This window comes from Pestalotiopsis fici (genome assembly GCF_000516985.1).
Source record: "Pestalotiopsis fici W106-1 unplaced genomic scaffold PFICI_Scf_8, whole genome shotgun sequence".
NCBI classification, from domain to species: Eukaryota; Fungi; Ascomycota; class Sordariomycetes; order Amphisphaeriales; family Sporocadaceae; genus Pestalotiopsis; species Pestalotiopsis fici.
This window is the reverse complement of record NW_006917098.1, coordinates 1,181,392-1,204,985: the sequence shown is the minus strand read 5'-3', so window position 1 is coordinate 1,204,985 and position 23,594 is coordinate 1,181,392. Positions and strand designations below refer to the sequence as shown.

Here is a 23,594-nt window from a genome sequence, read left to right as displayed (position 1 = left end):
TTTTTAATACTTTTAAGCGTCCAAGCCGAGCAGCGAAGGAGATCACCGTTAATCCCTATTAATCTTTTATATTGATGTTAAGTCCAATTTTGCCAAATAAAATATTTATTACCATAAAAGAATTATAAATAATTGCGTACATTAAAACTATTCCAGCAAAACTATCCGTTACTCGATGGTGTGCTCTAGCAGTAAGAAGCATACATATTATTCCTCCGTGGCCTTCGCTTATAGCTACCAAAAGTGGACTTTAAGCATTCTAAGACTTATTAACGTCGGCCCCGTTATCGAGCAGCAGCTGTACGATTTCCAGGCGCCCCATTAATAAAGCGGCCTGTAGAGCGTTGCCGTGTTGCCCGCCCTGGGCGTTAACGTCGGCCCGTTATCGAGCAGCAGCTGCACGATCTCCTGGTGCCCATTTAGTGAAGCAGCCTGTAGAGCGTTGCCGTAGGATCCGCCCTGGGTGTTAACGTCGATACCGTGGTTGATAAGCAGCTTAGCTCTCTCGACCATCCCATTAATAGATGCCAGGTACAATAAGTCGTATCCGTCTTTGTCCGCAGCCGATATATCGGCACCGTGGTCAATAAGCTGCTTGAAGAGAATGCTGAAGTCCCTTTGAGCAGCCTTGATAAGAACATCCGCTCCTGATCTGCCTTGAAGTTCATCGCTAAGTCGTGTTTTGAGAAAGAAGAGTGAGATGAATTCGTCTCCGTAGTCAATAAGCTGATGCAACAGATTTCTTTCCTTTTTAAATCGAAAATTTCGACTTGGCGCATTTGATAACTCGACCGAAGACAAAAGCTCAGTACAGAAGTCACCAAAAGAAAACCCTGGCACTCGATGGGCCTCGGCCTCCAGCATTGCTTGTACGGCAGCGGCACCTTTCACGGCCGATGCTGCCAGAATCGGAAGGCCGTAGCGCTCATCCTCCACATCGAAACACGACTGTCGATTCGCGTAGGCGCGAACCAGTGCCGGCATTCCGGCCTCCGCCAAGATATACAAAAGACTGACATTCGACGTGTAGCGGCGCACCCCATACTTCTGAAGCATATTGTAGTGCTGCACCCATGCTGGACGTGGGAAATCATCGAGAAAGCTGTGCTGGCGTACACCGTTGTCACCTGCGCGATCCGCATGGTATAGAATGCCTCGGTTGGCATACTCCAGGAGCGGGTATGTTGTGATGGCAGCCTCACGGGACGAATCTCCGATCGCGACCAATGCTTCCATACGCATATATCTTAGGCAACAGCTCTTCAACGCTTCATGACTGTACCCGAGAACGTTCGGCCCAAGATTTGGAAACACCTTGCTAAGGCCATCCTCTTTCAGCAGAAAATCTCGTACGGATTCGTGTATGAACTGGACCGTTGGTTTCTTGGATTTCGTCGATTCGGCCAAGCCCTTTGAGTTGTTTAGGATATATTTTCGTATATCGTCGTCGGAATAAGTCTCTGAGGAGTGACAGTCAGGAAGATATTCCGGTTCAATGCCTGCCATAATTCCGAGGTATAACTCCTTTGGCGTCAAAGGCTGCGCGGCGAACAAGACCCATTGGATGCATAATAGCAGTCCCTCCTGGTTCCTGGTGTCACGGGTCAGAATATCGCGGAATAGCGCGTCAAGATCACCCGGAAGCTGTTGAAGCCGCTCGCGAAGCCTATGCTTACGGCCAGCGTCGTATTCCTTATTCAAGATATCCACCACAAGGACCACCCACATGAAGACACCACATGCCTTCTCCTTCAGCTCGGACCGTATCTCCTCCGCGAGCTTGCTATGTCCGATCTGTAGCGCGCTGCTCAGGTATGTGGCAATATCTTCTTGGTGGCCGTCGCGCTCTTCCAGGACGATGCTGAGATTTGTCGCTATAGAAATATGCGGGTAGTGTCGGCTAGCAAAGCAGATATAGAGTGGACTGTCCTTGGAAAGCCTGGCTAGAAACTTGACCATATCGCGGATCTGCTGTTCCTCGCACTCATCAAGTGCGTCAATTAGGCACGTCGTCGGCCTTTCCTCTAAGCATTGTACAGCTTCCTCGAGTAGAGACTGAAGCAACTCGACGGTCCATTGCTGACCTGGTCGGAAGCTGTCTGCTAAGACTGTCTGCAGATCGGGTTGCGAGTTGAGTAATTGCCACAGTAATGATCGATACAGCCCAATAGTCGACTTCTCAAGCTCGCCGCCTCTGGCATTGAAGAAGAAGGAGATGAGAATGCCAGGGCTCTTCTTCCGCCGGTTGCGATTCTTAATCTGCCCAAGCAGAAACTTCATCAACGTCGACTTCCCGGCTCCAGGCTTGCCTCTAATCCACAAGAAGTTTTCGCGTTGTGGTGAACCCCACCTCTCCTCCCACTGTCTGTATTGTTCTGTGCTCAAGAACCAACGGCACGTGTTAACGTGCTCTTTCCGAATGCTCTGGTGGCGGGCGTCGATCTGTTCGAACTCGAGTGAATCCAACAGTGTCCGCCTCGGGTCGGTGGCGGTGGACTGTTGTAAAGAAAGATTGTAGATAGATACATCGCGTGCTACATTGAAGTTTCCATTGGAATGTGAGATACCGGCACCTTCGAACGTGCTCCGGATCTGATTATGGGATTGATTGCTTGATTGCCCGATGGACCGTTCGTGATCGCTGAATGTGGCAGGGGTGTTTAGCCTTTGTCGTTTTGGTGACGGCTCCATGCTTATTTAAAGGCTATCCATATAGACGAGCCTTATCGCAGCAGTCCTTGGCAGCTATACCTTTGTTCAAATACTGTTGACGCGATCATTCGAATTGAAAGCTATGGTTTCACAAGTCAAAAAAAGGTCCAGTGCGTCTGACTTTGTCAAGGCAGGCACTATGTTACGAGAGTGGCAGGCGGGGGCTTTACGATGAACTAGGAATATGCTGCAGACACAGCGTGCGGCGTGGCGCAATCTCCGACACGTTCAATGCAGATGCAGACTGCGCCGTTTTCAGGCTTACCTCTGCCTGATTATAAGTCCAGTTGGTTACGCGACTGGATGGGCAAATGTTAATAAAGCTCGCGCTAGCTTCAACGGAAAAGACGCCTTTGACGAGTTCACGGACTTCGCTCCTGGTGTTATTGGAGTCCCTCACAACCTGAGATTTCGGTGATGATCGGTAGGTACGCATAGACCGGAGTTTCGATGCTACCCCGCTTTTTAACCTGACCCAGCAGGCGTATTAGGGGGGTTGGTAGGCACTAGAATAATTTGTATAGCCGCATAATATGGAAGATATAATGAGCAAGGCAGTAGAGTATGCTATTATGTATATAGTGAACTGTAGTGCGGGACATTTCGATTCTCCCTTTCCTTTCCTTTCCTTTTTTAAATAAAATTTATTCGTGTGCTGATTTAACACAGTCGTCATTATCGCACACATAAGCAATAGGCACGGGAAGTGCCTTGACGCCCAAGGCATTCCGGAGCCTCGTCAGGCGGTCTGCCTTGGTGGCGATGCTGCAGCGATGTGCTGAGACCTGCATGGCTGAAAATGCCTTGCAGGGGGATAAAGATGCGCTGAGCTAGTATCTTGGCAGACCAGATCCAGTTCCAACCCACCATCTCTCTATCCCGGTAAAAGGTGTTTACTGGCTTGAGTGGTTGGTCTTTGGGAGGACGCATGCGATGCGGAGTGTTCTAGTGCGTATGGTCGTACGTGGTAGCATTGTTCAACGTTGAGGTATCTATACGTGTTGCCGTAGGAAGAAGACGATGCTGCCCGCTTGCCCGCCAGCGGTCTCGTGGAAGCGGAAGCAAAGGTGGGAAACTGTAAGTTTTGCATGTTTTGCTCGGTCACGTTCGAAGATTTGAATGTGAAAATTTGGGAACAGAAACTCATACTCATTCTGACAAATGCTGGCAAGTCCGAGGTAATTGAACGAAACATAATTATGGCTTCAACTCTAAGACTATCCCATTTATAAGCGCTTTCGTCAAAAGCTTTATATCGGAAGAATGCGCGAGAGTGCAAAGTTGTTCCCTGAGCTCTAAGATTTCTTGTTTTACCGTGCTGTTGGGCATCGGAGCATTGCGGACTATGCTCATCTGGCCTACTCCTGGGAACGGCCCCGCGACCAACGTCCTATCAGCTTCCATTTATCATATATGCTCGCCGTCTAGAGAGAGCACGAGCCTCATAACCTCGCCAAAATACCTTTCGAGCACGTAATCTGACAGTTTTATGTCCAAGTACCCGACTAGAATCGTACCATCGTCCCTTGCTGTCGTCAGTCCCGAATGCATTATTGCGCCTGCGATCCATCATCGACGGTTGTCAAACCCGCTGGAGCGCTTCCTCATTTCATTGGGAACTGGGCTCTCGGTACGTTGCCCCGCATCCATGGGGGGCCTCTCCATTTTCATGCGGCTCGGATGTCCAGCATTACTTTCGTAGGTGGCGACATCGACGTGTACTCGTCCTAGATTGCCGTTCAGAGCGCCGAATCGGCTTCCATATCGGTCTCCAGATAATTTAATCAGTGCGTCGTCCGTCATTGATCCGACCAGTTGTGCCGATCTATTCTTGGCCAAGACCTTCCTCACGTCAAAGAGATCGGCAAGCGTGGTCACCACTACTTGGTCTGTATCGTCGTCGGCTACCACTTCTCCAATCGTGTGAATCTTTTGATTGGAAACCTGCCGAGAAGCCTGGTCGCAGACCTCGAGGCACTGTCTGGAAACATCAAGGTCCTCTTGCAACTGCAACCGCTCGCGATTGCGTTCAGGTCCAGTACTCGAGATGATGGCAAGAAGTCGCTCTTGGAGACACCCAATAGTCTCGATCAGCTTGCCCCGATTTTCAGCAAACACCTTTTGTGTCAAGACCTGAGCCTCAAACTGGCTTCTCCCAAAATTTTCAGGCAAAGAGGTTTCTTGGCGTAACATGGATGGCTGCTCATTCTGCAGAGATTCGAGATAAGTTTTGGCGCTTTCACAAATCCGAAGACATTGATGGGTGACATCCTTCTCGTCTTGGAGATTGATGCTCGTGTTTAAGCTGTCGTTGCCGCTAGCCGTCAACTCTTCCAGTCTCGCATCGATGCGCTGAAGGTGAATAGTCAGATTGTACGCCGTGTCCTTGATCATCTCATTGTACTCCTCGAGGACCTGGCTATTGATTTTCGAGTTCTGCCTGATTGCTTGTCAATATAGAATATACCCGGCAAGTTCTGGGAGTGACCAACATGGTGATGGTGCCGAGGCCGACCGTAATTGTTGCTTTATATCCAGCAAGTGCGTCCATGAAACCATTGATGTCACTACTCATGAACTCCATTCTCGCCCAATCTATGAGCCCGAGCTTCGACTTCCCATGGAACTTTTGCATGGCAACCTCAAAATCCCGGCAGACATGACTGCACCGATTAATGGGCCCCTCCAAAAGCTTTAGTATAGTAGCTTCAGTTTTAACAGCTGCTTGCAAAGCGTCTAAAATATTGACTAAATCTTCAAGCTCTCCATGCAACCTATTCAAGGTCTTATCGCGTTCTTTATAGCGTTGAACTGTTGCACAGAGTGACTTGGACGACTGAATGGCAGCTGTGATAACTGCCAATAGGGAGGCGCCAATGCTTAAAGGATCGGCCATCTTGTGAAACGATTATTGGATAAGTATTCAGTAGTGGTGAGTTGGTACAGAGAGACAAGAGAAACATCGTGCGGGGGGTTTAAATAGACAAGTAAGGTAGGAATAAGCGCCGGGCTGCCATTGGTTATCATAACGCGAGGGATTTCTGTAGCGGCAATGCAACCAATGCCTCTGGGTGCCGCTGAGAGAGTCCAAAATAGCGTTAATTAATGCAAAAGAGAAGTCTACATATTTCTTGCTCCTTTCCCATTAAACCAGATTCTCGCGTGATGGTATTCTGGTAATAGTATCCGAAAATGCGAATCTGTCAAGAAAAGCTGGGAAATTTGTACCCCGCACCATTCACAAATATGTCAGCCATTTCTTTCCACTAATCTGTGAGCGCTTAGCATGGGAGCCAACGTTCAGAGGAACAAACTGTAAAGATTAAAAAAAAAAAAGCTCACTGTTTCCTTTACAGGTAGCCAGGGCAATGAATCCTTCTATTGTACCAGAGTACGCAGAAGCGAGTCTCCGTAAGATAGAATGCCAAAACTTGGGTCCTGAATTTATGAACCGATGAATTTGGGCGCCAAAACTCTTGCAATGTAATGAGGGACGGTGGGGCTGCTGCTATCGTTTCATTACAAACCTCCGACGAGTCCGTTATACTGCTACCTATTCCCACTTGTGCAAACCGGATCATACAAGTAAATTATATACATTCAGGAAAAGCGAATTGCCAAGACTGTTTTTAGTGCAATCTTCTATTCTACTGATGAGCTCGTCATATGTAGTAGCCAAAAGAAGTGCGATCTCCAATTGGCGCCGCCTCTCATTGAGCAGAATGGCATCATCGATTCCGCCCAAGACAAGCCACCTCGAACGAACAGCAGCAGAGCCGCGCAATCAGGTAACGCCAAAAAACGATGCACCCTTGCCAAACTGTATACCATTGGCTCGTCTAACTTTTGTGCAACGGATTTTATAGTCTCTACATACAGTCAAGCTGGGAAGGATTGACGAGGTGAATGAGACGACGCGACTATTCCGTCTCGTGATCCCCGCTTCCGGGCCGGCTATTCGCGCAAGTCTTTCTCTCCATCGTGTCGTTGCTCACTCATTTTCATCCCGTCATATATCACAAAAGAAAATAGACCAATAAAGTATCATGATATCCTAACAAAAACTTACAAAGAATAGTTCTCTGCCGGCCAGTGGCTAGACGTCTTTTGTCCCGGCATCCCCCGAGCCGGCGGCTTCACAATCACATCTCCACCATCATTGGCGGCAGCGACGGCACAATCGCCGGGCTACCTGGAGCTGGCAGTACAGAAATCCCCCGGCAACCCGCCAGCCGCCTGGCTCTGGCAGGATCCATCCTCGTCACTCCTGGACCAGCATCTACAGGTCCGCGTCGGCGGATCCTTTGTCTGGCCTCCTCCCGCGCTGCTCTCTACTACTGACAATGAGAATGATGCTGCTACTACCACCAAGCCAGAGACCCGCCGCGTCGTCCTCGTCGCGGGCGGCGTGGGGATTAATCCCCTCATGAGCATGCTGAGCGCCATGGCCGAGAAGGAGAACCAGGACGGCAGCGTCGACTTTCAAGTCCAGATGCTCTACTCGATGAAAGATCCCGGTCCCGGAAGGCGGCATGCGACAAAACTGTTGTTCCTCGAGCGCATCGCCGAGATATTCGCGAGCGGTCGGGTCCAGGGTAAACTGCAATTGTATCTCACCGGGGCCGAAGGTGATGGCTCGGTTGCCTGGAGAGGAGGTGAGATAGCGTTTCGGGGCAGGAGGATCACCAAGGAAGATCTCCGGCAAGCAGTGGGTGAGGATCCAGTGGAGAGAAAGAGCACAGTCGCCTATGTCTGTGGTGTACCAAACATGACGGACGAATTTGTCAAGGAATTGTCGAGTGAGGACGGCCTGGGAATGGGGCCTGAGAGGGTATTATGCGAGAAGTGGTGGTAATCTCTATGGGACATGCGGCGAGCTGACTTGCTCTTGAATAAAGTCAACATCATTAAATCTGCCAAGCACAGTTTTGGTATTGAAGCATTCAGATAATAGTGTCAACAGCAGACAATGTATTGCATGAATACAATAAGAAATCAAGGTATCAGTTACAGTGAATGCCCTATGAATAACTATTTCCAAACAAAAGCAAATATAAAATCTTTGTTACAAAAGAGACTGAGTAGCAATGTAAGCTCTCTTGAGAGCAAAGCCATCTGGCAACATCAAAAGGACTCGAGTAGAGCGATCTTCTTACACTGGTGTCCAACCTAGCCCTCATCGCCGTACAAGTCATGGCCATTTCCCAGCACTAAACCTCCTCGCCACATCGCGCATCTTTGCATTCCGGTTCGGCCTCACCGACTCGAGGGCTCTCTGAGCTGCCGACATGACTGGCCTTGGTACACCAAGTCCTTGTACTTCTAGATTAATCAAGTTTCAGCCCCGTTTCTTCATTCGAGGCCAATGCCTCTCAAATCACGCCATCTCAGGGAATTTTGCGTACCTGTCCCGAGGCGGTATTCATGTTGCCCCTCGAGTTGTGCTGCCACGGCACTCTCGAGATCATCTTCCATGTCCGTATCCTCGACCTCTTGGCTAAAGTCCTCGCCTGCGCCGCCGCCCTCCAGAGCCTCTCGGTAGCTGAGTGCCGCACCAATGTCCAGAATCTTCTTTCGCTCTCGGGTCCAGAAGCCGCCGCTGTCGTCGGCGCCAAAGGAGAGCTTCTTGAAGGCCTCCGACACCCGCACATGCCAGTGCACCAGCTCGACCAGGGAAATGTTGGACGGACGGTATTTTGGCAGAATCGTAGGATCCCAGATGGAAGCTTCAAGTGCAGCCACTTCTGCCGACAGTCGCGCAGCGTTGTCTATGACGTCGCTCACGGATACCCTACGCTTCTTTACCAGTGTATAGTGCCCTGGAGGCTCATAGACACGAGCTCGTTTTGCCGTCACCGGTTGGCCAGATTCCTCTTCGTCGTCCTCATCCTCATCCTCCTCTTCCTCTTCGTCCTCTTCGCTGGAATCGGTTTCTTGTGCATCTGACACTTCGGCACCATCATAAACGTCCTCTTCCCGTTCGTCTTCACTGTTATCCTCAAGTTCGTCGTCGTCATAGTGCTCGCGATCTAGCGGCCCCGAATGACCTATGACATGTGTATCCTGGGAATTGATATCCAGAGGATTATATTTCGTTGGTTCCTCGCAATACCTGTCCGGGGCTGTGTTTGTGCGCTTGTCATAATCAAAGTTCCGGTCACCTTGCAATAGCCCCCCAGTCAAGTCATGGTGACCATAGGTGTCACGCGTTGCTCTGGCGTACTCTGTGGACCAGTCTCGCTCCTTTTGGTCGGCGTCTTCAAGGACTTTACCCGAGTCTCTATCCATCTCTTCCTGCACAGTGCCGACTGCCTCGCCGTCTTTGCCAAGCCTGACTCTTGGAAAATCAGGCGCGTCCGACCGTATTCGATTTGATGTCTTTAGACCGTGATTTTGGACCAGTTGAACATTTCTGAAACCATTATTCTCCTTCCCCTCCTCCTCCTCTTCTTCACTGGATTCCTCCTCGCTGGACTCCTCCTCCTCCTCTTCTTCTTCTTCTTCTTCCTCTCCCTCCTCTCCTTCACTGGATTTCTCCTCACTTGATTCCTCACTAGACTCGTCACTGGATTCATCCTCATCACTCTTCTCCTCCTCCTTCGTCGCCATCTTCGGGCCCGGCGTGCCCTTTTTTGTTGATTTCCCTGTCTTGGACTTTTTCTCCTCTTCCTCGCTGGACTCTTCCTCACTGGACTCCTCCTCGCTGGAATCTTCTACGCTAGATTCCTCACTAGAAGCTTCATTTTCATCACTTTCCTCATCAGACTCAACCTTGGTTGTCTTCTGGGCCCCACCTTTTCCTGATGACTTTTCTTTCTTGGTCCCCTTGGTGCTCTTGCTGCCCTTGGATCCTTTGGTCTTCTTAGCCCCTTTTTGGCCAATACTTTCGCGAAAGGTGTCCGTAAAGCGGCGTCGCCAATCCGGACCATAAGCCTTGCGCAGGGCATCTTCATCAAATGGCTCATCCTCGTCATCCCCGCCATTGTTGAGGGCAGTTTGAATGGCTTTCAGCGTGGCCTCGAGAAGACTTTCCTGGTCCTTGGGGTCGGGTGCCTCGGAGGAAGAGTCGGATGAAGACGACTCGCTCGAGCTGGAAACACTTCCAGTAGGTGACTCGGGCTCCGTCTCTGATCCGCTGGAATCAGCTGCGTCATTATCATTGAACAAGTCAAGTCGCCCCGACACATCCACACCTGGGCGGCGGCCGATTTTGTCTAGGTTTTTTCTTAACCGCTTACGAGCTCCAGAACGAGCTGTAGCCATCTTGGCAAACATGACAGCCGACTTCCTAGTAGCAGATTCCAGTACTTTTCCAAAGGACGGGCCAAACTCCTTCACAAATGGTACCAGATCGATCGAGTGCGGCTTTGTGCTGACCGCGTCATCCTCTAACCATAGTCTTGTGGCAAACTCCTGCTGGATTTCATGGATGACTTGCTTACGAAGGAGGTCGAATTCGATTCCGTCTGCAGTGCCACTCGGGTCGACCCGGTCTGATGCCTTCAAAAATATGTCATCGACAGCGTCTTCCAGGATATTGTTGAGCCACTCGATTGCATAGTAATCATCGAGTGTAGCTGCATCTACCGGATCGAGAGCCTCCGTCAAATCATAGTCCCCGTCAAATTCTTCATCAGTTGAATCGTCTTCAAGCTCTTCTTCGTTCAAGAAATCCACAGGGCGTATGACGGCCATGTCATCTAAGCCATCATTGGAATCCCCAGAAGCTCCATCTTCGGGTATCTCGTCTACGACCAAGTCAATGATCTCATCCGTGTCAATGACTTCATCGTCAAAGTAACCCGAAAGACCGCGAAACAGACCAGCAGGATCGTCTTCATTGTCCAAGAAGAGGGCAATGTCCGAAGCCAATGCCCGAGTGTTGGAACGACGCTGGCGATAGGTCACGGGGGCGGACTTGGAGAATTCATTGACAACCACCTTGTCAGCGAATCGTGTTCTCTTGCCCGAGCTGTTCGGCTTGCCAGATCCAATGACGTGCGTACTCTTGGCGAATGCATTCTTGGCAGAAGGACGAGCTTTGCCGCCGGTGCGGAGGAGATATTTCTTTTGTTCTGCAGCGTATCTCTTGCGGTCCAGCTTCAACTGTTCTTGTATCTTGTCGTCGTCCTCGTCGACCATGCGACCGATCATGCGATCAATACGGTCTGTTGCTCGCTCTTCTTCACGGAACTGTTTCTGTCTCCAGGTCCAATCGTAGTCGTTGGGTATGGGCTGGCCGGCCTGATTCGTCATGGTCTCCTCATTGTAGGCCTGCAGACCTCCAGTTCCGAGCAGTTGCTCAACGGCAGTACGCTTGGTACGACCCTTGAGCTTTTCGGAAAGGGCCGCCTTTGCCGCCTTTTGGGCTTCTATTTCCTCTGCCGTTGGCAATGGCGGTACAGGCAACCCGCGATCAATACGGTTTTGGCGCTCTTGCGCAGCCTTTGCCTCTTTGCGGGCCTGCGCGCGTTCCTTGGCGGCCTTCTTTTGCTGGGCTCTTACCCGGTGCCATGGGATATTTTCAAGATCTAATGACGAGTCAGCAGGTTCCGTAACACAGGATAATTCTTAGAAAACTCGTCAAGTCGTGGGGTTCTTACGGTGGATCTTCTCCTCGGCTTCCTCCAGACCACCTTCTAGTTCCTCCCATTCTTCCTCCAATTCCTTAGCCCTCTTTGCTGCAACTTCTTGTGCCTGTTTGAACAGCGCCTTCTCCAGTTCGAAAAGCACCTTTTCTCGTTCGAGCTGCTCCTCAGCGGCCTTTTGCGCAGCCTCCGCCTTTTGTTGAGCTTTAGACTTCCCCCTCTTCTTTTCTTCAGCATCAGCTTTGACCTTTGCTTTCTTCTCAGCTTTGGCTTTGGCTTTGGCTTCCTTCTCAGTTTTGATTTTGTCTTCCTTCTCAGCTTTCGCTTTGGCCTTTGCTTCCCCATCAGCCTTGGCCTTTGCCTCCGCCTCAGCTTTTACCTTTGCTGCCGCCTCAGCCTTGGTTTGGTCTGCAACGGCAGAGGTGTTAAGGAAGACGCTGCCAAACATTTTGCTTCCTTGCGCTTGAACAGAGTATACGATATGGAGATCTTGACCGGTCAATTCTTTCCTACCATGACCCTAAACAAGAAGAAGTTGTTGAAATTAGTATGTCGTCGGCAAGACACTGGGCCAAGACTGGTTTGGTCTGATAGAGCCCCTGTGCGAGTGTAACCAGGGAAGCATCCGAGGTAACAGGCCGATCAACTTGGTTCCTAGTAAGGCTTCTGAAATAAAGAAGACAAGTTGATTTTGAAGATATTTCGTAGCGATCCTTTGTAAACAAACTTGCCATTTTCGGATCCTCTGCGAAGAATCTGCTTGCTGCCGTTTTCGGGATTTGTTTCTCTTTGTCTCAGATGGGCCCAGGTAATGCCTACCACCTTTATCGCAATCATCAAAGAGAAATATGTGCAAAAGAACGGAAGCAAAGAAAAGAAATATCCAGCAACTCACAGGATTCCGTTTTCAAACATTGGCATTTCGAGGCGGCGACTGTAAAGTCCCCTTGGCTTACAACTGCGTGTGTAGCCCCAGGTCGTGATAATAAAACACTATTTAACCATGACTACGACTATGGACCCAAATTGAACGAGTAATCGTAAAAGTTAGAAAAAAATAAGACTTGTATTGCTACCTACTTCATTTCTATTAGTCACGCCGGCAATGGCTTTAATGAGTAGTAGTATTGGAGGCGACAAGCACATATGGTTACACAAGTTCCAGCAATGCTATTTGTGGTGTAATGTGCAGGGGTTGCGGACGGTGCTGACGGCGCGGCTGACCAGACCCTGCAATTGGCACGACGCCACATTCCAATCAAATTGAGCACATTCTCGGTTCACAAGACTGCGTAGCAATGAGGTTAGTGTGCAATAGTATTGTAGGTTTACCTGAAGTCCTTGGGGATATTGTTCATGGTGTCGCCTTATACTCTGATCAATCGTCGAAGATGTCGTTCATTGTTCATCGAATATGCAGGAGCAAGGCGCGAGACGAGAAGATTGACAAGAGGGGTTCGGTGCGTGCAAAGCTGGATGCTTGGAGAATTTGGTCGCTGGTTGAATCAGGTTACAAGAAACAATTTGTCGTCGTTTGTTGCTGCTGCTGTTAGAGCCGCGATGTTGCGAAGCGGCATTTCTGGCGATTATGCAAAGGAATTTACGGGAAGCGAGTCGAGTCGAGTCAATTTGTTGCACCATTGGGAATTTGCGATTAATTACGTGTTGCACTTTTGCTGACCATTTTGCTGTTTCTTTGCCGGCAGAATGCTGCTGATGACTTGCAGTCGTCAAAGCTTCGTCATAACTCGAAAGAAAACCCCATGGTTCTGAAATAATGATACAAGTGACAGGCCGAATGTGATGCAGCATTGGCACCTACTGCGAAGGGGATTGTTGCAAGTGATCCAATATGAGAGAGAAGAGCCTGTCGACATATACCACAGGTCGCGCTGCCCAGCCTCTCCTCGCCAGTCGCAGTCTTAGTGTAGATCAAGCCGAAAACCGGGCCGCATGCTGGTTGCCATCTGTTTTTAGAAAATGCCGAGCTCTGGGGACTTGGGGAGATAAATAAAGAAAACATGGTGCAGAGTGCCTTTTTCCTTCCTGCCTGCCGTTGTAAACTCCTCGTGTCAATTGTCAAGCCATTTTTTGGTTGTCTGCCGATATTATATTGCCCTTGAGGAAACAGAAAGAGACGTAGTAGAGGAAACCATCCATACAAGAGCAGGTGCAGACGAGTGTGGGATTCATTCATCCCTCATCTCCCTGGACAATGCATTAGCCGGTGGCGTTGATCGTCACGATGTTGTTATGCTGTATCTAGGGCGCACCTCCGTAAGCATCGCGACCTTCGGGTCGGGAGCCAGAGTCGCCGTATCCGGAAGCAGCGGGATCACGGGATCGAGGGCCATCTCGTTCAGAACGATCATATCCACGGTCAGAGCGGTCGTAGGCGGGGGCGCGGCGATCATCACCACCACCACCACCACGGCCACCATAACGTCCATCACGATCATCGCGACCACCGCCAGCATAGCGGCTACCATATTCGTCACCGCCACGATCACGTCTGTCGTAGCTAGCGCCACGGTCGTAATCACGGCCGTAACCACCCCGGTCGTCACGGTAGCTTCTGTCACGGTCATAGTCACGGCCATAGCCGCCACGGTCGTCACGGTAGCGCTCACGGTCAGAGCCGCGGTCATCTCTCCAGCCGCCGCCACCACCGCCGCCACCGCCGCGGTAACGGTAAGGGTCATCACGGCCACCATAGCGGCCGTAACCTCCTCCGCCACGTCGTCGGTCAGGGCCGTCTCCTGGTCTGTAAGCTTCACGTTGAAACATGGACAGGGAATGGGAGTATGTCTGCTCACCTCGCTTGGGCGGGCCAAAGTACTTGCCCGGAGTGGGAGTACGGGGACGAGCGCGACGTGCCTTCTCGATGCTCAGAGTTCGGCCCTCTATGACCTCGCCCTGAAGACCGTCCTTGGCAGCGTCGGCCTCCTGAGAAGTGACCATCTTGACGAATCCAAAACCTCGCGACTCCTTGGTGTGAGGGTCTCGCATGATCTGGCACTTCTCGACCTCGCCGTACTTCTCAAAGACTCTAGTAACTTCCGACTCAGTCAGCTTGGGGTGAATGCCGGTGACGAACAGGTTGGATCCGGGGTTGACGGCAGAGTCGTCGTCGTCGTCGCCGCCGCCGCCGCCGCCGCCACGTCTGTGGCTGCTGTGCTCAGCCTTGACGCTATGACATCTCACGTGTTAGAAGATAAATTCATTTGTCGGACTGGAGTGATTCGGCAACAAGCAATAGATTGCGCGCGAATGCAGAAGCTTACCGATCAGCATGGCCATTGGGCGAGGCGGAGCGACGAGGCTCGTGGCCATCATCACCAGCGGGACGAGGAGAGGCGCTTCGAGGGTCACGGTAGCGAGGAGCATCCTCTGGAAAATTGATGTCAGTTATCGAACCTAAAAGTGGCGGCCGAAAATTCATGTTCGTACCTTCGTAGCGGTCGCCCTCGGGGTTCTCGTAGTCCATTGCCTGGTTGTCCATGGTTGCGGTGCGTGGGATGTGACTGCTGACACAACCTTGTAAGCAAGAATGAAAATTAAATGCGCGGCGCCGATGCGCGTCGTGAACTTAGCGTTGCGCGGCGGGTGGATAAATGATGTGTAATACGGAGCAGATATGCAAGGGGAAAGAAAAATGTGTCGGAATGCGGACGCAATCCGAAATGGTGATGGGATTGTTGAATGGGTTTGAATGTTGAGCGAGGGAGAAAAGTTGACACGGCGAGCTGAGCGGGAATGGAAATTTGATGGTTGACGTTGCTTTTTCTGCCAGACCAGGCTGATGCTTGGCCAGTCGGTCGGCAAGGGGGGCGATGACTGTGGCTTACCAAAGAGGAAATGAAGGACAACGAACAGACTGCAAATGCTGAGGCTATGCAGGTGTCGATGCGACTGAACAAAGAATAATGAAACCTGTTGGTCAACTGACTGGGAAATCAATCAATCGATGTTGTAGTTGAAGAGACAGCCTAAAAGTTGGTGTCGCCAGCAAAGAGGCTGCTGTTGGAGCTGGCTCAAGGTCGTGCGCCTGCCTGCCTTCGGGAAAGTAGCTCCAGAATTTACCGTCTGGCACTGGGGGAAATTGGCACCGGTGACGAACTAGCGCCACGGCAAAGAAAAAAAAGATATGGGGCCTCAAAAAAAGCTGAGCAATCAGAGCGCGACAAAATTTCAGGCAGGCGCGCATCCACGCCGCTGAAACCATTCGCATTGGTCAGTCAAACGCCAGCTGCACCGACACGTCGCAGCTGGACATTCTGGGACTTTGCCAGCTGCCCCAATCAAGCCAAGCTTAACATTATGTGAGGCAAAGTAATCAGTCCAGAGCTCGGACTTAGAAACCGACCGTTTCTCCAGCATCCAGTATACCACCGTTTCCCTAGTACTTTCAACAAAACACAACCGAAATACAATATTTCAAAGACAAAACTTGCGAAAATATTAATAAGTTAATTATCTAGCCTATAAGCCTAGAAAAATCAGTTTTTAGGCGGTTGCCTACCGAAATATAGTCGTTGGAAAACGGTGGATGTCGAAACGCGAATTTGGAGAAGCAGTCGGTTTCTAAGTCCGAGCTCTTGTCAGTCACTTGAGGCTTTGCTGTCTACAACGATGCGCCTCCTGAACCGGTTCTGGTCAGTGGCAAAGTGGATAAGTTTAAATCCAAGTAAAAGTAGTAAGTAAATTTGCCAGCTTATTGCTACGGCAGTGTACGGATGGCAGATTGCTTGTTTTGGCTCTTTGTTCTCTGCATGCAGACCATTACATATATACAGAGTACCTAGTGGCCAAAAAACCCGCCGACATATTGAGTTGCACGGAAAATGGAGATGAGCATGCACACAAAGTTGAAAGTTGCCTGCCATTGGCGGACAATTGTTGACTTGGCAAAGATTCGGGAAGAATTTGGGACGAGCAAAGTCATGTTCACCAAAAACGGGAAAATACTACCATCAAACAGCTTTAATGAGATATTGGTACTGCAAAATATCTACACCATTCCACCATGTAGTATCGGGGGATATGCCTTGTTTCACGTTGGCTGCCACATTTGTGACCCGTTGCAGCGAGCGTTCGTCACAGACAACATTGAAGGGAAATCCCACATCTGAATAAAGATAAAACAGTCTTGATTCACATAATCTACACATTGACTTGTGAGATTTGAGATCGCAATGTACATGTGAAGATATCGATGATTTTTTTCTTGCCAAACGTCGTGTGTGCTACTATACATGTGACCAGGTCAAATGTCGAGTCTCCAATGTATATTGGTCCATCCTCATGTCAGTCTTTAGTGGGTTGCATCTGCCTTCTATGCGTGCCCATTTTAGACCTTATTACAACACGATTAAATGAGAAACGCTTTAGTAGTTGAATCAGGATGCTCAATGACTCTTGAAGACAGGGCTTTTGCTTGGGTTCGCGATACCTCATGGCGGAGCTCAAGACCATTGACAGTTGGCTTGCTCTTGCCAGAGTAAACCGCACAAATGCATACAAAGCATGCTATTCGACTTGAGAACGTATGAAAACATCCTCAAGACCCGCGTGCTGATGGCAGGAGTGGCCTACTATCATTTAGGATATTGTCTGGGCGCACTCCGAGTCCACAACACACCCAGACATCAGAACTTCCTTGTTTATTGGTTTGTGTGATAATTTTTCTTTTCTTTAATAAAAAAAAAAGACGGGTTTGTAATTATATAAATCAAGCTGAATCTTATATTGGAAGGCCCTAAGTTTCGGGAATGCTCTAATAGCATTGGAGAAATTCACACTGCTTTCCAAGTAATTGATTGTATCTTTGACAAGGTTACAGAGACCATGGGACAAAGCAATTATGCTGATACTGACGAGTGAAGGTATAGATAAATCTTGTCAAAAGACTAAGCAACCCAGCTTGACTACTATCTCGTATGCTATGACTGACCATAGTAATATGAAATGGATTTTAATCACGCGTTTAATCACTCTTCGTCAGAGTAAACATTATCAGTAATCAATTTTCATCTTCAAATTATTATATAAATACGACGGCTAAACACGCGCTCAGTCCCTAAAAGTTGCGCCTAATTGCTTCAACCACGATAATTACCATCCATCTCATAGACTTTTTGACTTCCGTCAGTGATTCTCTCCTGGTTCCCGTCGAGTTCCGACCTGAGCTGTGAATGATGAAGCTCATGCCTTATACCATGATCATAGCTGTGGACCGCATACATTGGTGCAGGTGTGTAGCCAGATTCCCGGTCATGGCCATTGTACTCGAGCTTATCAGCGTTGTTGTTCGTAGTTGCTCCGTCTCGCTGTTCTGCTAGTGTCTGCTTTGCCTGGTGTCGGCGGCGTCGGAAACACCAGGCAACTGCTATCACCATCACCAGTGTGGCCCCTTCCCCCACCGCAACACCAACTATCGCGCCAATCGATAGTGAATTCAATTGTATTGCCGCACCTGTGGCGGAAGGGTCTTCAGACGATGTTGTATTAGTGCCATCTATCTTACCTATTTTGCACTATTCCGAGGCCTCTGTGCTCATTACGGGGACAAGAGTTGACCCGCCAGATGGATTAGCTTGCCACATCGTGAATGTCCCTTCGTTATGGGGTGTACTTTGGAAGATGAATTGACATTTATACGACGATTTGAGAGAGAATGGCATCTACATTCCATCATAACTTCATGAAATATACCTATCTGTTACGATTGGCAAAATCTACACGGGAGAGCTGGGAGATTCCTGAGCGTTAATACACGGCCTGACGCCAACTTACGCGCCCTGAACCAGTATACCGGGTCGAATGAACCAACTAGGCCGGAGATGGTGGAGCATCGGAAAAAGTGTATAGGATTTTGGCATGGGCATCAGCGAATAGGCATTCACCCCGGATGATCCTGGCACTTAAGCGAACAAATCAAGAAGTCCGAAATCAAGGTTATTTTGAGATCACCGTCTGAACCATCTTGGCAACGTGCACTACCCCAGTTCAAGGCAATCAAAGACGAAAGATTGCTAACATGCCGTTTTGTTACCAACATTGTCCGGGCCACCTCCTGGTTTTGCCCAAAACGTTTTCATCACCTGCACACAACGTTGATCTCTTGATTTTCCAAGCACAATGTCGGCCCTGTTCCGGCGACCTGCGCGTTCCCCTCTCATTCTAGGAGGCGTATTCATATTCTATATTATTCTTGTGTTTCTTCCTGCGCAACGCGAGACGCCGCCGCATGTCCTTGATTATGCTAGAAGTAGCTACAACTGGTCGGCGCTGCCTCAGCGCCACCCAGTCTCCCAGTTAACACCATTACCAAAGCGGCCATTTCATAAATTGCCGAAGGTTCAATATGACTTCACAAGACCCAATAGAACGCGGCGGGAAACTCTGGAGGAACGCCGTTCTGCTGTGAAAGGAAGTTTCTTAAAGAGCTGGAACAGCTACAAGAATCATGCCTGGATGTTCGATGAACTTGGGCCAGTGGTCGGCTCAGCCAAGAACACTCTTGGAGGTTGGGCAGCCACGTTGATCGATGCGTTGGATACCTTGTGGATCATGGATCTGAAAGACGAATTCACACTAGCTGTTCATGCCGCCGCGACCCTCAACTGGGAGACACAAGAAACATCGGTTAACTTCTTCGAGACAACCATTCGCCATCTCGGTGGTCTAATCAGTGCTTATGACCTGAGTAAGGAGCCCGTTCTTCTCGAAAAAGCTGTCGAGATGGGAGATATGCTATACGCGGCATTCGATACCCCGAACCGCATGCCGCCGTTCTGGCTGGACTTTCAGAAGGCGAAGGATGGCACACTCATTCCTGGCACGCACGATCCTTCTGCGTCGATGGCCTCGGCTGGCCTGGAATTTACTCGCCTGTCCCAGCTGACTGGAAACGATAAATACTATGATGCAATCGACAGAGTCTCTCAATTCTTGGACAATACGCAGTATGAGACAAGACTGCCTGGTCTATGGCCCACCTTTTTCGACATGCTCAACCAAGACATCACATCAGAAACCGAATTTACTCTTGGTGCGTTAGCAGACTCACTTTACGAATATCTGCCCAAGATGTTCGCGATTACTGGTGGTAAAGTGCCAATGTACGAGAAAATGTGTAAGTGAGGCGACTATGATGTGCTCTCCGTGGTGGAGCCGCTTTGATTTCTAGAACGACAAGACTGACAAATACTTTGTGATCAGACCGTGGCGCTATGGATGCTATTACCAAGAACCTCTTGTTTCGCCCGATGCTGCCTGGCCAGGATGATATTTTGTTCACTGGCGATTTGACTGCTGATGGTTCCGGCCAGCCAGTCTTGAGGGGCGAAGGTCAACACCTATCATGCTTTGTAGGCGGCATGTACGGCTTGGGTGGCAAGCTCTTAAATGTCCCGGAGCATGTTGAAATCGGCGAAAAGATCGCCAAGGGGTGCGCGTGGATGTACGATTCTTTTCCCACCGGAGTCATGCCCGAGATCTACAATCTCTTTCCATGCCCCAGTCTCGAGCCATGTGCTTGGGACGAACAATTGTGGCAGAAAGAGGGGGATACTGCACTCAGAAAGGGCATCAGGAATGCTCGGGACCCACGATATATCTTGCGGCCCGAAGCGATCGAAAGCATATTTATCATGTATCGCATTACGGGCAAAGAGGAATATCAAGAAATTGCTTGGAGAATGTTCCAAGCCATTAAGAAGTCAACGGAAACGGAGCTGGCTGCGTCTGCCATTAGTGACGTTACAGTTACCGGCGAAACGGAGAAGCTGAACTCTATGGAGAGCTTCTGGTTGGCGGAGACTCTAAAGTACTTCTGGCTCATTTTCTCGCCGCCGGATCTGATCAGTCTCGACGAATACGTGCTGAACACGGAAGCCCACCCGTTCTTGCGACCAAAGTAACTTTTCCTGCTTTTGCAGCTCGGGAAAAGGGGTAGGCCGTCTTTGGCAACAATGGCAACAAAGGCAAAAGTTGGGCGTCTTAGACTTTGAAGAGATATGTCTCTCTCCCCCCCCCCTCTCTCTCTTTCTTGTTGTTTCTTTTTCGCATTATCAGGCAGGCCAGGTTAGGATAAGGCTCGCTCTTGAATGGCGCAGCCAGGGCGTTTTGGCACTCGTTTTGTTATGCGCTGTCTTGCTCATGACCAGCCCGTATCTGCATGCATAGACAATTTTCTATGATGGAATCAAGCGGCAAAGGACATGAAACATAGTCCGGGTATTTGGTGACCCACCAAGTTTATGGCTAGTTGGGAACAAATAATAGATCGGATATCTCTCAAGTCGAGACCGTCCATGGGTTATGACACTGCGAAATCAATTTACTGTATATGAGCTCAGTGACCTATTGGCCAAAATGATAGACAGACAATATTAACCAGCTTTACTATATGTAATCGTTGTTTGTTAGAAATCGCATTCTTACTAGCCTGTATTGATCCGCGTTTGCAGCTATTTGAAGCAATACTTATACATATAAGCTAATGTGTAGCAATAATACAGAAAGGCTTCAAGAGCTATGCTGATCATGCGTCGGTTGCAAAACGGCATGCGCTCCGGCGGCCAGTGGTCCAGCAGCAAGAGGGTTTAAGCTCCGGGCGGGTCCAAAGTCCTGCGGAAACTCGGTGGAAAGCGTATTCCAGATATTTCTGAGGGTCTGCACACTGAACTCGGAACCACTTAGCACGAGCGGAGACGCAACAGAAATCAGTCGAAAGACGGAATCACGAGGCGAGTTTGCAACGAAGCGACCCTGAGAGATATTTCGTGTCAGATTACCGCATCCTGCTCTGACTCCTGTGTCGAGGACTTTGAACATACCACGGCGATCTTGCGGTTCTTGGGATGGATCACAATGAACAAGGGTCCAGGGCTCTCGTAGTATTGACAAGGAACATTGTCATACAGACCGACCTGCAAGGTATGACTCCCTGCCAATGGGTCAATTTCTGCTCAATAATGATAATATGACAAGCCAATCCACTCACATGGAATGACCCCGATGGCCTCGATCACCTGTTGCTTCAAGGTGAAGTTGGGGTTGATGTAGACGCCCCGAAGTTGCATGTCGTCGACATTATGGGGATCGGGATACACAGTCATATATGCTGGGTTGTACATGATCTCGTCGATAAATACAGGAATGGGAGCTCCTGTATAAATAATCAGCAAGTAGATTATCATTGCCTCATATCAATGGTATTTCCTTACCTTCATTGCTCAGGTGACCCAGCTACATGGTACACAGCACTGTGCGATGTGTTATCTTGCCTCCAGGTAACATCGAGCTTGATGCCTCCTAGCTGGAAGGCAGGAAACTCCAAGAGCTGCCCAGTAGAAATTCTCATTGTGACGACAAACTTCGTTTTCAAATGTGACCAATAAAACAAGTGGATTAGTCCTGAGAGTCAAAAGACTTCTTTCTTCACTTTGGAGATTCAAGAGATGACCTTGTATTTAACAATGCCATGAAAAGGGGCTGGCGATGTTTCAAATCTATGCCTCGATGGTCCAAGCCCAGGGTGGACGAGGCCAAACTCAGGAGTGTCGTGCTGCGTGTACGGGGCACCGCCTGGGATCGGCTTGAGCCAGAACATCCCAGTGAGGTCTTCATCGCCGTGTAAGAGGTCCTCGAGAAGTTGGACAGCCTCATGAGAAAGCGTGGTGAAGGCAAGTGGCAGCGGCTCATCGCGGCCGGCGGCGACGTGGACCCGCCGGCAGACCTTGGCCTGCAGCGCCCGACCGATGTGCAGCTCTGGAAGCTCCTGGAGAGGTCGGCAGCTCGCGGGGGAAGCCGCTACGATGCCGAAATTGCGCGGTCATTGCGGCAGCTCTTGCACGATCGCGTGGAGCAACTCGTACAAGCATACAGTTGTCGGGGGATGCCGCGTCCGGCGACATTCTCAAGCTGCTCACAAGCGCCATCGCCAAGTCAGGCATAACCTCTCCTGTACACTACGCATTGCCGGACGCTGCCGTTGCCGCGGCCTCGATTCAAAAGATCTCAGACAAGGAGACCAAGCTCTCCGTCGTGCCAGAGGCAATTTCCGACTTGTTTAGCGACCAGGAGGCTTTCGAGAATGCCCGGTTCGACCTGCTGACGAGGCTGCCGCCATCCCCAGTCGCGACAGACGGCGGCGGCGACGGCACAGGATCGGCCGCCGCGCTACCATTTTCCACGTCTGTGGTATCCGAGGCACTGACGGACCTGCACCATGACCACAACTATATGGGCGCGCGTAAGCTGCTCGAGCTCACGCGAGACGGACCTAAATCGCGTGAGTTTTTAAAGGCCGCTGAGGGCGAGAAGTTCTTGGAGCAGCAGATTGGATCTTGCGGGCTTAGGTCCTGACGCTGAAATCAAATATTGTGTGTTTCTCTTGGTGCTTGTTGCTTTAAGTGTGACGGCACCGATGGGTTAACAGGACTATGCCGTATTATGGTTGTGTATGTATTGATCCAAAGTTCAAGTGGCGCCCGGGTCCGGATCAGCCGTTGGGGGCGGGCCTCCGCGCTGCGATTCGCCGGCCAGCTGCCGTTGTCATTACACTGCCCTCATAATAATTGCAGCGTTAGTTTGACGACCATCTGAAGAATAGATTAAGAATATATGCATCAAATCAGTCCATGTTCGCTTACTTACGACTTTAATTACATAAAATCGTATAAATATGCAACTTTCCTTTGAACAACGCATTAAGCTTTGCATATGACTTGTGAGCTTCTCAACGGTAACTTGTTCCTGAACCTTGCATTCAACCTAACGGTGAGCAAGTCTAATTTAATATAATCAAACGGCCATGGGAAAATGTTTTGTTACAGCAATACTCTCTTCGTGCAAAGTTTCTTCTCTGGTTCTATACTCAGGGGCAAGTATTGAGAGGGATCAACAGGTGAACATATCTCACCTTGGCCCATTACGTCATTTGGAATAAGTTGGTCTCAAGCTGCTGAACATAGTTCGGAGAGCTGTTCGCTGCACATGATCTCAAACAGTTGTAATTTTCCAAGCTTCAGCTTCTCAACATCGTCTCGACTATACTCCTCTCATAAGAAACAATAATAAATGTATCCCTTGTGGAAGAGACATAGCACATGCAATACTACTCCGCAGTAATCGAGAGCCGAGTCATGTTCTACCCGCATTCGACGCAGCACGTGGGGCTTTCCCCCTCTGTCGGCGACACGCTAATGCAGCGTCCCTGGGGCTATTCAGCCATTCCCCAGACTCGCCAAACGGCAGGGCGTCATTACAGCGGGGACTCAGCTGTTT

At 49.7% G+C, this 23,594-nt stretch overlaps 8 protein-coding genes across 8 annotated transcripts; 3 read left to right on the top strand and 5 right to left on the bottom strand.

The window, feature by feature from the left end:
* Positions 1 to 321: 321 nt before the first annotated feature.
* PFICI_11048 (uncharacterized protein) lies at positions 322 to 2,691 on the bottom strand (the record flags this gene model as incomplete). Its single annotated transcript, XM_007839629.1, has 1 exon — positions 322 to 2,691. One exon carries the CDS (start codon positions 2,689 to 2,691, stop codon positions 322 to 324), a length of 2,370 nt encoding a protein of 789 aa, XP_007837820.1.
* A 1,590-nt stretch (positions 2,692 to 4,281) lies between these two features.
* On the bottom strand, positions 4,282 to 5,296 carry PFICI_11047 (uncharacterized protein; the record flags this gene model as incomplete). The annotated part of the gene is made up of 2 exons (XM_007839628.1): positions 4,282 to 5,152; positions 5,205 to 5,296. 2 exons carry the CDS (start codon positions 5,294 to 5,296, stop codon positions 4,282 to 4,284), a joined length of 963 nt encoding a protein of 320 aa, XP_007837819.1.
* Positions 5,297 to 6,434: 1,138 nt separating this feature from the next.
* Positions 6,435 to 7,567, top strand: PFICI_11046 (uncharacterized protein; the record flags this gene model as incomplete). Its single annotated transcript, XM_007839627.1, has 2 exons — positions 6,435 to 6,500; positions 6,791 to 7,567. 2 exons carry the CDS (start codon positions 6,435 to 6,437, stop codon positions 7,565 to 7,567), a joined length of 843 nt encoding a protein of 280 aa, XP_007837818.1.
* A 497-nt stretch (positions 7,568 to 8,064) lies between these two features.
* Positions 8,065 to 11,748, bottom strand: PFICI_11045 (uncharacterized protein; the record flags this gene model as incomplete). Its single annotated transcript, XM_007839626.1, has 2 exons — positions 8,065 to 11,243; positions 11,316 to 11,748. 2 exons carry the CDS (start codon positions 11,746 to 11,748, stop codon positions 8,065 to 8,067), a joined length of 3,612 nt encoding a protein of 1,203 aa, XP_007837817.1.
* Positions 11,749 to 13,562: 1,814 nt separating this feature from the next.
* On the bottom strand, positions 13,563 to 14,802 carry PFICI_11044 (uncharacterized protein; the record flags this gene model as incomplete). The annotated part of the gene is made up of 3 exons (XM_007839625.1): positions 13,563 to 14,490; positions 14,585 to 14,690; positions 14,751 to 14,802. The coding sequence occupies 3 exons, from the start codon at positions 14,800 to 14,802 to the stop codon at positions 13,563 to 13,565; spliced, it is 1,086 nt and encodes a 361-aa protein (XP_007837816.1).
* Positions 14,803 to 18,440: 3,638 nt separating this feature from the next.
* On the top strand, positions 18,441 to 20,224 carry PFICI_11043 (uncharacterized protein; the record flags this gene model as incomplete). The annotated part of the gene is made up of 2 exons (XM_007839624.1): positions 18,441 to 19,437; positions 19,524 to 20,224. 2 exons carry the CDS (start codon positions 18,441 to 18,443, stop codon positions 20,222 to 20,224), a joined length of 1,698 nt encoding a protein of 565 aa, XP_007837815.1.
* Positions 20,225 to 20,831: 607 nt separating this feature from the next.
* On the bottom strand, positions 20,832 to 21,424 carry PFICI_11042 (uncharacterized protein; the record flags this gene model as incomplete). The annotated part of the gene is made up of 3 exons (XM_007839623.1): positions 20,832 to 21,074; positions 21,143 to 21,252; positions 21,310 to 21,424. The coding sequence occupies 3 exons, from the start codon at positions 21,422 to 21,424 to the stop codon at positions 20,832 to 20,834; spliced, it is 468 nt and encodes a 155-aa protein (XP_007837814.1).
* Positions 21,425 to 21,972: 548 nt separating this feature from the next.
* Positions 21,973 to 22,673, top strand: PFICI_11041 (uncharacterized protein; the record flags this gene model as incomplete). Its single annotated transcript, XM_007839622.1, has 2 exons — positions 21,973 to 22,139; positions 22,187 to 22,673. The coding sequence occupies 2 exons, from the start codon at positions 21,973 to 21,975 to the stop codon at positions 22,671 to 22,673; spliced, it is 654 nt and encodes a 217-aa protein (XP_007837813.1).
* Between the last annotated feature and the right edge of the window lie 921 nt (positions 22,674 to 23,594).